Source organism: Nomascus leucogenys, chromosome 4 (assembly GCF_006542625.1).
Source record: "Nomascus leucogenys isolate Asia chromosome 4, Asia_NLE_v1, whole genome shotgun sequence".
NCBI classification, from domain to species: domain Eukaryota; kingdom Metazoa; phylum Chordata; class Mammalia; order Primates; family Hylobatidae; genus Nomascus; species Nomascus leucogenys.
The window spans coordinates 125,542,784-125,555,241 of NC_044384.1; the positions used below are offsets into that span (position 1 = coordinate 125,542,784).

Consider the following 12,458-nt stretch of genomic DNA (forward strand, 5'->3'; position numbering starts at 1 on the left):
TTTGGCATAAAGGGGATAAAGTACTATAGTCAAAGTCAGTGGGTAGGCAATGTGTCCAGTCTATTGCAATGTAGGAAACTATTCATTTCAGCAGAAATACACACACCCTGTTTATTCCCTATTCACTCTTTCCCGTTGATATATGAACCCCCACTACAACATAAACGTCCTTAGTTTGAGTTGCCCAGAAAGCAGAACCTGAGAAAAAGCAGTTTGCTGGGAGATGATTCCTGGGAACGAGACTAAAAATCAGGGAGGATGGGAAAGGGAAAATAAAAGCCAGTGAAGGGAGTGTTAGAGCTAGCTAATGCTGTGGGTAACTAAAGTTCCGTTTCACTGGGGACCCTCTGAAGAACTGTGGAGAACTATAGATACCCTTCGGAAAGGAGGCTGAGGCACTTAGCCACAAACTGTCATCCCTCATTGGTTGAGTATTGCCTCTGGGGAATGTGTTCCCTTCCCCCTACCAACACTTTCAGGCTGCGGGGGATGAACAAGATCCCTTGGTGTTAGAGAAAACAAGGCAGAGAAGTAGAGGAACCACCAACACTTGTAGTAGGATGTTGGGAAAACATAGGAAACCAGTAAAGCTTCAAAAAAGTTAGAGGAAAGCCAAGGGGATGTGGCCCGAGTGACGAACAATTTCTGCTCCACGTCCCAAAGATTTTTATCTCCGTTAATCACTAGATGCCAACACAAAGACAAAAAGAATAAGAAATGTCAAATCAATTTCAGTTTCTTCTTTCAGAGAACTGATGGCTTGGGAGTTTAGAGAAATTTCATTATACTGAATTACAGTATGGATAATATGAAGAAAAGAGGGCTAGGTGTATAAGGAGTAAATAGATCATTACTGGCTGACAGTTTTACTCAAAGAATGCTGATGCAAGCTTTGTTATATTCCTTCCTATATATTGTATGGGAATGGTATGCCTGGAGTACTACAGTATAGCAACCCTGCCTAGCAAAGAGGAGTTAGGGACAGGAGGTCAAATGTTATAGAAAATTGTTTGACCTAAAGTATTAGGAAAATATAGATCCATGGTTCTCATAGGTGGCTGGATGCAGGAGGGGTGGGGTTATTTTGTCCCCCAGAAAACATTTGGCAATATCTGGAAACACTTTTGGTTGTCACAACTGGGGAAGAGAATGCTATTGGAATAGATAAGGAAGAGATCAGGATGGTGTTAAACACCCAACAATGTACAGTACGATCCCCCTTTTCCCAATGAAGAATTATCTTACCCAAATATTAATAGTGCCAAGGTTGAGAAACCCTAACAGAAAGGATATCTGGGTATCAATACATAAATACATAATTTCTTGACATATAACATTTAAAAATCAGTATTTAATTACAAATGATTTGTTCTACAGTCCAGCAATACAAAGTGTTGCATTAGTACCACCAAAACCAAAGGAATTGGTGAGGCCAATAAATCTTTTCTCAGTTTTCCATTCCTGTGCCTTTAGTGGAACATAGTTGAGATCAAATTCTGGTTCTGTACAATCCAGGTTTAAAGTAGGTGGTAGTTTTTGATAATAACAAGCTAATGTGGTAAAAGCTGCCTCGACCGCCCCTGCAGCTCCCAGCAGATGTCCTGTTGCTCCCTTAGTTGAGGAAACTGCAAGGGCATATGCATGGTCTTTGAAGAGATGTTTGATAGCTTTGTTTTCAGCAGCATCTCCCAATGGTGTGGAAGTAGCATGTGCATTGATATAGGATATCTCTTCAGGCTGTACACCTGCATCTTTTAAAGCAGCAGCCATACACCTAATAAAACAAGAAAAGACATTTATCAGGACTAAGTTTAATTTTAACAAAAGTCTCTTTATCTGTATGGCTTATGTGAAACAAATGTAGGTATCCAAGTACACTGGACGAAAAGAATCCCTTGCTCTAGTAACGGAACACTATCTTGGATTACCATGTGAGTTAGGATGCCATCTATATGCGAATAATGAATCACACTCACTACCTTGGACTGGTTCATCACCAAGAGTTAAACACACAAGCCAATGCAAGATTGCATAATCTCAAATAAAATATAATTTCATTTATTTGCATTGGCATTTTTCCTTGGGGAAAAAATACCATGTTGACTCAAGACTAGAATAATTTTTATTCTAGGGATTTTTGAAGTGTGGCAATTTTTTACGAGAATTATGATTTTTCTTTCACATTTAAATTAAAAACTTGGCATACTTCCCAATAATCTACTGTTTCATTGTTTCAAATAACCTTTCAAAATCCTCTTTATTTAGGCTATAAGAATTCTAAACAAAAAACTACAAAGGCAAGCTGAGCCAAACAAACTTAAGAGTAAAAATTATGTCTAAAAGGACCTCTGAAAACGTTTTGGATGTCATCTTCTTTTAGTTCCTAAGAGAAATATACATGTATGTGTGTATATTTCTTAACAGCCAGCTCAGAGTATAATCTGAAGTATGCTGAAAGGTTTCCTGTGAACACAACCATTTCTTCATCCATTTTGTTACTAAACTTGACATTTTTAGCACCAACAACTACTCACTAAAATTCAAAAGTAGGCCAGGTATGGTAGCTCACGCCTGTAATCCCAGCACTTTGGGAGGCCAAGGCAGGAGGATTGCTTGAGGCCAGGAGTTTGAGACCAGCTCTTGCTCTGGCAACATAGCAAGACCCCAACTCTATTAAAAAAAAAAAAAAAGAAGAAAAAAGAAAAAGAAACAAAAACAAATAAAATTCAAACATAAAATTTAGGGGTGGGTAAACTATGGCCCTGGCTAGATGCCTATTTTTGTAAATAGTTTCATTGGAACACATTCATGCCCACTCATTTACATACTGTCTACGGCTGCTTTCACATGACAATGGCAGAGTTGATCAGTTGCAACAGACTCCATGGCCCACAAAGCCAAAAATATTTACTATATTTTTCCGATTACAGAAAAGGTTGCTAACTCTAGCTAATTTAATCGAGTAAAACATAGTATGATTTAAGAAAGCTAAACTATTAGCTATCTATTAACACGTTATCAGGGACTTTTTTTTTTTTTTTTTTTTTTTTCATTTTAAACGCACTAATCTATAGCAGTTAACTTAAATGTAGTCCTTAAACCAGCAGTATCACCATCACCTGTTAGAACTACAGAATCTCTCAGCCTGGGAAATAAAGCGAAACCCCATCTCCACAAAAAAATTCAAAAAAAAGAAAACTGGTCTCAGTGGCACATTCCTGTAGTCCCAGCTACTCAGGAAGCTGAGGTGAGAGGAGTGCTTGAGCCCCGGAGTTAGAGACTGCAGTGAGATAAGACCAGCATGGGCAATACAGAGAGACCCTGTCTCTAAAAAAAACAAAACAAAACAGAACCTCAAGCACCACCCTAGACCTACAGAATCAGAATCAGCATTTTAAATAAGATCCCTAGGTGATTATAGTTTGAGAAGTGCTGATTTGAAAAGAACAGAGCCCCGTTGAAATGGAGCAAAGACCAGACACATCTAGAAAGGTTGACTTTACTTTCCAAGTCTGATGAAGGGTCAAAGAGGAGGACTTTGTGAGGGAGCACACTGATGCTTAAGCACAAATGGAGGCATGAAAAGTTGGCAAAGACACATGTGGTCTTTTCCACAACTCCACTGGCTTTAACTCAAACGCAGTTTTTTTTAAGGACGTTCGAATGCTTTGAAATACTTCAAATGTCTTAAGCAAAGAATTAAACAATCGTGTTTAGTCTAAAACAGAAAAACAATAGAGATACTGTACACCAAGGCCAGACACTACAATTTTCCCTAATTTGGGATTCCCAATAAAGTGTCTTATTTGGAGAACTATTTTGAAGGAAATAACCCATCTTTACCTTAAGGCACCTTCTCCTTCAGGATCAGGGGCAGTTATGTGACCAGCATCACCTGAGAGTCCATAGCCCAAAACTTCTGCATAGATCCGGGCTCTTCTTTGAACAGCATGTTCATATTCTTCCAGCACCAGCACAGCTGCACCTTCTCCCATTACAAAACCATCTCTCTTTGGATGAAATGGTCGACATGCCAACTTGGGATCTGAGTTTGTGCTCAGAGCCCGGGCTCTGGAAAACCCAGCAAGAGATAAGGGGCTAATACAAGAATCTGTACCTCCAGCCACCATCACATCAGCATCACCATGGGCTATAAATCTAAAAGAGTCTCCCACAGCATGAGCTCCTGTGGTACAGGCTGTGGATACTGCATGATTTGGGCCCTTGAGTTTATATCGAATGCTGACCTGGCCTGCTGCCAGATTGACCAGAATCTTAGGGACAAAAAACGGGCTAACTTTATTGTAACCTTTTGTCTGAAAATTCAAAGCAGTTTCAGAAACAACTTCAAGAGGAATCATTCCCATGCCAATTGCAACACCAGTAGCCACTTGATCAGCTTCTGACTGAGGATGCCAGCCAGAATCCTTCATGGCTAATTCTGCAGCCCCAATGGCCATGATGGTGGGAGAAGACATGGACTTGATATCTGATTTGGACACAAAGTTTTGTTCATTGAACTGACCTTCATCACTACCTCTTGGCACATAAGCAGCAACACTGCAAGGGATACTCTTATACTCTTCACCAACCAGTGGAACAATTCCACTCTTTCCTCCGATAAGACGATCCCAAACCAGGTGAGTTCCAACACCAAGAGGAGTCACTAAGCCAATGCCTGTAATGACAACTCGCCTATGCAATCCGGATATTGGCACAGTTCCGAAAAACTTCCTTTTACTTCTTGTTAACTGTTGGCATAATCTTGAACATAGAAGATGAGTGCTTGTAATTTTCAGGAAATCTTGCAGGCAGTTGGACATGATTAAGATTCAGATGATCAGAAACACATTCCTGTAAAAGACCACAACACACCTAGGAGTTATTATTTTAAATAGCTTAAGGGCCTAAGGAAAAACATCCAAGATGTTCCTTTGGGTGCTTGATATGAGCTGCTAATGAACACGGGGAAAATGTTATATAATTTCAATTTATACCTTAACATCAAACTACCTGTTTAAACTTATCTCCTTTTTTGGACTCTAAGTGCCCTCAGACATTTGAAGACAAATAAATTAATCGATGATTCATTCGATTCACCAAAACAGTAATTCAATGAAAAATATAAAGGCACCTCCAGCCTGATATGTGCTGCAGGAAGCATCCTTTGTCAGGATTACTGATAACTTCTTCTAAATGGCATTTCTGGTGTCAGTGGCACAGAAAACACATTTCAGGGCATATTCTTTAAAGTAAGTAAGTAAGTAAGTGGGCTTTATCAATCTTCAATACTTAAAGATAACCAGCATTTTCAAAACGCCACCCAGGGCCAAGAGGCCTAGACTGAGCGTCTGGATACATGGGTTGGCAATAGACTCTGTGACCAAGCTTGCGACTGGGGGAAGGGGACAAGTCTTTCCACTCCTCTAAGCTTCTCCAATTGAATCATCTGTGGAAGGAGGGGTTAGTACTGGTGGATGACTTCAAGGGTACGACAAAGGCCAGGGGCGGGAGTAAAAGGGTGTAGCCATTCCCTGTACCGCCTCTCAGGCACCACCACACATGTACACACTCCGAAGAGGCATGGCGAGAGAAAAAGAAATCAGGCCCCAGGTCCTCGGACTCCCCTCTCGGAATTCAACCCCGACTTGATTTGAATGTAAAGGAGGAAAGCAGAGGCGAAGGAGGAGGGTAGCGAGCGATACCTGAAACAGAGATAACACCGTCCTAGACGATGACGCTCTCGAGCGCACGCGCACGCGCACACGCACGTACGCGCATGCGCGCTCCCACGCACGCGTTCCGTTCCACTCCCCTTCCGCCGGTTGACTTTAAGCCGCGTCACCTTGGCGGAGGTCAGACAGCGGGAAGCGGCTGGGTCGCTGTTTGCCTTAGCCGAGACACCCCTCTCGGAACCTCAGTGACTCGCCGATAATCAAGGACCTGCAAATAACGCGATGAGATAGCATTTTCACCCATCAAAACGGCATTTTTTCTTTGGCAGTGATAATGCCCAAATAATACTTTTTGTCGGAGAAGGGACACCATCGTATTCTACTGGAATTCTAAGAAAGAATTAAGGAAATTACTGCAGTCTCTAAGTTATTGCTATAGCTCGCAACCTTATTAGTAATTGTGAGTAAAGTAGAACTAACCAAATGGCCAACATCAGGAAATTTGTTATCAGTCTTGTGGTACATCCAAATGCCATGCAGCCGTTTAAAATAACTCTACAGGTGAATATTTATTAATGAGATGTTGAGAATATTTGTTAGGAGACATAGTTACAAAACAGTATGTATCCGTTTTTTTCAAAAAAATAATTCTTTAAAGGTCTGCAAGATGTATACTGATTGTGATCTTTCCCTCATTTTTGCTTAGCTTTATTTAATAAAGCTTTTCTACAATAAACAAATGTTTTTGTAATAAAGTTTTTACTTTTTAAAAGTTGTCACCAGGCTGTTCTGCCTATGGAGTAGTCATTCTTTGTTCCTTTACTTTCCTAATAAACTTCCTTTCACGTAAAAAAAAATTATCACCAGATTTGAGACAGTGCTCAAAAATTGTCTTCATTGTCACAATGGAGACATTTGTTTCTAAGTGTCTGAAAAATTCATTTACTGTTTGCTCAGAGCTGACTGCAAATCGATAAAGGGAAAATATAACATGAAAACGTAAAAAAGCACAAAGTCGACAAGATGGTATTCATTGAACATCTGTTTTTCACATGCTATCCCAGGCGTGAGTTTTGTCCTTGCTCTTCTTTGGAAAAATGGTTGAGCATAGAATCTTCATCTGGACCTTCTAGTCATATTTATGTTTTTTTCTGGGCAATGCCTCTTGAAGCCATTGTTTCCAAGTAGAGTGCTCTGCATTCTTTCCTACCCCTACAGAAGAATGTGAGTCAAGCTTAGCATTCCAGGTTGGTCCTGGATTTAAATGAGTTTGGAAATCTATTTTGTTTAAAATAATTCAGCAAAGCCCAGTTTGACCTTTGTCCCAGGCCTAACCAGTCACCTCTAGTATGATCCTCATTCAGTGACAAAATAGAGTTACTTGAAGAATTAAAACAAACACATGTGGTTATAAAATAACACTGATGAATAAGTGCCTAAACTTAATCTCTTTTCATTGCTGTCTTTAATAGTGTGAAAATACCTACAATATTTTCTCTGAAGCTGAACTCATATGAAACATACAGTTTTAATGTGCTATTTCTTTTGTAATATCACAAAATCATCTTGGCTAAGAGGTGACAAATTAAAATCTTTCAGAAAAGTAAAAAGACCATCATTTTTGTACCTACCTCTTATCACCTTTTCTTTGATCTGGAAAAGGGTGGGAAATTTTATATTTTATGGCTTTACATATTTGCTACCATATTTCCTGCTACAATTCCATCGTGTCTTCTTGCACCAAAATCTTCAAATGGGCTCTGCTTATCCTACCCTCCTATTAAGACTTCCTAGGTTTGCCTTAAATTCTTTGTAATCTGATTCAAAACTATCTTTCCAGTTATGGCTCCCATTCTCTATTAAATGAGCTTTCCACCCAGCAAACTGATTTTTTCACTATACATGTCTTGATTGACCCTAACTTTTCTCATCTCTGTGCTTCTGCTATTTTCAACAACCATTCATTTTCTTCCTATCAATGCTTGAAGTTTGAATGCAAAAATGAGTAGAGGTATGGTTCTTGCTTTCAAGAAGTTCATGGTCTAGTAAAGGGAGACACCCATAGAAACAAGTAAGTGCAAACTATTTAAACAGGTGCTATAGTGGAATTATTATAATACCAAAGGGACAATGAGGTCCGTGCTACCTTGTAAAGTCAGAAAAGTCTTCAGAGAAAGGATCCTTGAACTGCATCTTGGAAATGAATGTTTGTCTAGTAAATTGGGTGGAAAAGGGCATCCTGGCAGGAGGAGTAGAACAAAGGCCTGGAGAAATGAAATGTCATGGTATCTTCCACAAACAGCTAAGTATGTGGCCCATGTCAAATTTGAAGTGTGGGACAAAGCAACAGTAAAAGCATGAGGGTAAGGCAGGGCCCAGATCACAAAAGCCTGGGGTATCATACTGAGGACTTTGGATTTAATCCCATAGTTCAGAGAGCATATGCTAGCTTTCATGGTATAATTTGGAGTGCAACATTCTTTTATTGATTCTAAACTTCTCTAGAAAGGACATGGTAAACTCTCTCATTCCCTTCACCGGAGTCTCTCTTACTCCTCTTTGTCTTGAACTAAGCCACTTAAAATATTTAAGTTATCAGACTGGTTCCTGACACCATTTGACTTTAGAATGTGGATAGAGGGAGCCACAGGAAACTTTCTACCAGGAGAACAACATGATCAGATGGGTGCTTTAGAAAGATCACTGTTGCACAAATGAGCAGGGTGGGTTGGAAGGATGTGAAAATGGACACAGGGAAGAAAGTTAAGAATGGATGAAACACGATGAGGCTCTGAAGGCAATGGCGAGGAGAGATGCAGGAGATGTTGAGAAGGAAACATTACTAGGATATTGTACATGATTTAAGGAGGGTGGGGAGTCTCTCACAGCTAGCAAGTCCTCTCCTTTCTCACCTTCTCAACCTCTCAATTTAAGGCTTCTGTTCAAATTGTCCCCCCTCACTGAAACTGCAGCCCACAGTGAAATTTTCCTCCCTCTAAACTAGTAGTTCTCAAAGTTTACTGTGTATCAACATCACCTGAAGGGCTTGTTACCACACCGATTGCTGGGTCCCATCTTTAAATATGGAGCTTCAGAATTTGTTTTCCTGACAAGTTTCCTGCTGATGCTGCTGTTGCTTGTCCAACCACTGCTCTAAACTTATGACTTCTATGAAAGTAGGGATCATACTTGTCTCCTTCACAGTGTTGAGCAACTACTAGTCACTTCATAAATATATGAAGAATGAATGAATGAATGAATGAACATTTATCTTTACATTTGATAGTACGAGTGCACTTTTTGTGCATTTCTCACCAAATGACTTTTGCGAAAACCAATGCCATAGCCTTAATATTGTGACAACAATGTACAGTCCATAAAATAATAGAAATCACCATTTTAAAAAAATCATCTGAAATTTAAGTCCTTCCAAATAACTCTTCAGCAACACTTCTGTTAAAGTTCTTGAGTAACTATAATCTCTTTTGAATACCACCATTTATAAAGCTATTAAGGGAATCCATTATAATAAGGACTTTGTCTCTCATTTTCCTGGCTGCTTCCTCCACTTCAGTCAAGTCGTAGATATTCTAATTCTTCCATTTCCTTTAGAAAAGCTGAATAAGCTACCCTAACTTTTATACCCATCGTTGTTCCAAACAAGCAAAGAATGGTCTAGTACTAAATCAGCATTGAAATTCTTGTTCTTTTATTTATTTATTCATTTTTGTTCCAAAATAAAGATTTTATTTTCAGGATTTCACCTTTATTAAAAACATCATTTTTAGAGTTGACATATCATGGCACTATTCTTTTCTTTTTCTTTTTTTGAGATAGAGTCCCGCTCTGTCACCCAGGCTGGAGTACAGTGGGGCGATCTCAGCTCACTGCAACCTCCGCCTCCTGGGTTCAAGCAATTCTCCTGCCTCGCAGCCTCCCAAGTAGCTGGGACTCTAGGCGTGCACTACCACACCTGGCTAACACTATTCTTTAATAAAACAGAAAAAAGAAAGAACTCCTAAATTTTTCCCACGATTAGTTTGGTGATATTAAAAAGTTAACCTCCATAAAAACCATTAGCAAGGAGAGGAGTTGAAGTCTTTCAGGAATTTGTAGAGTGATTCACTATTGTGTGACTACATTAAGTGATTAACCAACAACTCTTTATTCAGTACCTGCCGTGTGCAAAGCAGTCTGAGACAGATGGCACAAGAGACTTTTAATCAAATAGGGAAGACAAAACTAACGATAACTTACAGTGAGATAGCGTTTTAGTTGAGGAAACAAACTATTATGAAGAGAAAAAAGTCATTTTGTTCCCCCATAAAAGTACCCCTATGACCATTCTATCTGTCAGGGGGAAGCCTGAGCTGACAGCTTTCTGCCCTTCACTTGACACCTCTGCTTCAATACCAGAGCATTTCCACTTTGGTGTTTTGTATATAGACAATCTTCCTATTTTTTTTTTTTTTTTTTTTTTGTAGAGATGGGGTCTTGCCATGTTGCCCAGGCTGGTCTTGAACTCCTGGGCTCAAGCGATCCACCTACCTTGGTCTCCCAAAGTATTGGGATTACAGGTGTGAGCCACCATGTCCAGCCCCTAAAATTTTATTTGAAAAAAAAAAAAAAGTTCTGTTGCATTTTTAAAAGTTACAAATACTGTATAATATATATTATTCTCATATAATTAGTAAAGGATAAATAAATGTATCAATGGAAAAAAGAAACCCAGATTAAGAGGAATAAATTTTGTGATAGCTATATCCCCAGACCCAAGCCCCCAATCCATTGTGTAGTTGTAGGAGACTACATTTCCCAGACTCTCCCCTTTTATCTTTTTATGCGATTTTTTTGTTTTTGTAATACCCCCTTTTATCTTGATGAGGCCTCACTCTTAGCAATGATATGGTAGAGAAAATGCTATATGGGCTCATGTGGTTAAAAGTAGGTGTGACTTTTTTTTTTTTTTTTTTGTCCAAGCAGGCTGCCTGGATTTGTAAATAAAATTTCACTAGAACACAACCATGCCCATTTATTTTCAAGTATTGTCTGTGAGCTACAACTGCAGAGGCAGAGTTAAATAGCTGAGACAGACCTTATGGCTCACAAAGCCTAAAACACTTACTATGTGGCCCTTTACAGAAAATGTTTCTTGACCCCTGTTCTAAGGAATGGAAGGAGACTGGGTCCACTGACATTATGACACCTGCATTATTAAACTGTTATATGAGCCAGAAAGAAATTATTCTTGTGTGAAGCCACTGAAAATTTTAGTTACAGAAGCTAGCAACATACTACTATCTGTTGAACACACCGTACTTGGAAGCTGGTCCAAAGATCTACATATTTATTAAAAGCGTGCCTATGTCTGGGAGACGAATAGTCATTGAAGTGGATGGCACAGCTTAGGGTCTTGTTCGGAGATTCTGGAAGAAAATTTCAAGTCTTAAAAGCAAACAAATGAAACATCAAGAAATTTAAAAGAGGTTATTCAGGCAAATCACTTATCTTAAGAAATAAAGTCAAGAAAAATACTTGGTGAGGTTGAAAAGGAATTTCTGCAAAGAAGGAAGCCACTGGTACAGTACACTTTCAAGGACATGGTGGGGCAGACTGGATTAAAATAGTTAGGGATGCATCTTCTAAGAGGAATAAAATACCTTGATCACATGATCTACCTAAAAAACAAGTCACAAAATAATACTTACCCTTACTGTGTGGGATGCAAATTTTTATTCTCTTCCCTTCCCGCCCCCGACATTCTATAATATTGCGCAAATATTATGCATGTGTTTTACGCTGGTCACCACGCCGTAAACCGAATCCACAACCCATTATTATGTTGCAACCTATGGTTTAAAAATACACTTCCTTACAGAGGAATCATATACTAGTTGAGCTGGAACTTAGATTTTCAGTCATTAGCCAAATTCTGAAAAGAATCCATGTAACAAACCCAGCAGAGTTTACAGCCATGGTTTTGTTTTTGACGTTTGTTGCTCCTTCCTTCTGGGGTCTTTCATCCACATCTATGTAGAACGTTCTGACAATCTGCGAAGAGAAGTCTCTAAGGTCGTTTTATTTGTGGGTAAAGGAGGGAGGTACATGCGGTCTCTCCACCTTAATAGCTGGATCAATTAGGCTGGCCCCGGGGCGCAGAGGGATCCGAGTTTCTGAGAGGCACGTGCCAGCACCATTCGCCCGATACCTCCAGACCAAAGCCGGCCTCCCCTCCAGCCGAGCTCTTCCTTCCTAAAGGACTGGACATCCCCCTCCTCCAGGCCCACACCCCTCAGCCTCCGCGCCCAGGCCCCGCCTCTCCCTGCAGAACCCCTTCCCAACCTGTACGACCAGGCCCCAACTCTGGGTCGAAGCATCTCTTCCCTGCCGGCCGAGGCCCCCCACCTTCTTCCGAACAGCCCCTCGCCCCTCCCGAAGGGGCAGCCGTAGCTTCCAGCCGAGCTCCCAGGCTCCTGGCCCAGGTCCCCGACCCCGCCCCTGCCGGCCGAGGACCCCGCCCCTCCCGGTGGCTGCGGTAGCCGCTGCGCGCTGAGGCGCCTGCTCAGTGTGGGACGCGGAGCGCGAGGGGCGGCGGCGGCCGCTGGCGCTCAAGCATGGCGGCGGCGGCGTTGGGCAGCTCCTCAGGCTCGGCGTCCCCGGCCGTGGCCGAGCTGTGCCAGAACACCCCGGAGACCTTTCTGGAGGCCTCCAAGCTGCTGCTCACCTATGCTGACAACATCCTCAGGTGCAGGGCAACGGGGTCGGACGGCGGGTACCGGGGTG

The 12,458-nt window shown here is 40.9% G+C and overlaps 2 protein-coding genes across 5 annotated transcripts in view; one reads left to right on the top strand and one right to left on the bottom strand.

The window, feature by feature from the left end:
- Positions 1-1,331: 1,331 nt before the first annotated feature.
- OXSM (3-oxoacyl-ACP synthase, mitochondrial) lies at positions 1,332-12,191 on the bottom strand. 2 transcript variants are annotated; one of them, XM_030812251.1, is made up of 4 exons: positions 11,384-12,191; positions 5,706-5,943; positions 3,844-4,854; positions 1,332-1,774 (listed from the first exon to the last, which is right to left on the bottom strand). In XM_030812251.1, the coding sequence occupies exons 3-4, from the start codon at positions 4,821-4,823 to the stop codon at positions 1,372-1,374; spliced, it is 1,383 nt and encodes a 460-aa protein (XP_030668111.1). In that variant the 5' UTR covers positions 4,824-4,854; positions 5,706-5,943; positions 11,384-12,191; the 3' UTR covers positions 1,332-1,371. The 2 variants fall into 2 exon arrangements, with proteins under 2 accessions (XP_030668111.1, XP_030668110.1); XM_030812250.1 differs by having other exon boundaries at positions 10,990-12,191.
- The window catches only part of NGLY1 (N-glycanase 1), a 65,382-nt gene continuing 65,102 nt past the window's right edge, over positions 12,179-12,458 (top strand). For all 3 annotated transcript variants that reach the window (XM_003256776.3, XM_003256775.3, XM_030812249.1), the window contains exon 1: positions 12,179-12,420. In XM_003256776.3, the coding sequence (XP_003256824.1) occupies positions 12,290-12,420 (131 nt within the window). In that variant the 5' untranslated portion in view covers positions 12,179-12,289. The remainder of the gene's footprint in view (positions 12,421-12,458) is intronic.

What these genes read in the sequence shown, in the direction of transcription:
- OXSM (XM_030812251.1), bottom strand. Translation starts at nt 4,823, where the DNA reads ATGTCCAACTGCCTGCAAGATTTCCTGAAAATTACAAGCACTCATCTT. An exon ending in GAAGGAGAAGGTGCCTTAAG is followed by an intron (nt 1,775 to 3,843) that starts GTAAAGATGGGT and finishes TTGTTTTATTAG; the next exon opens with GTGTATGGCTGCTGCTTTAA.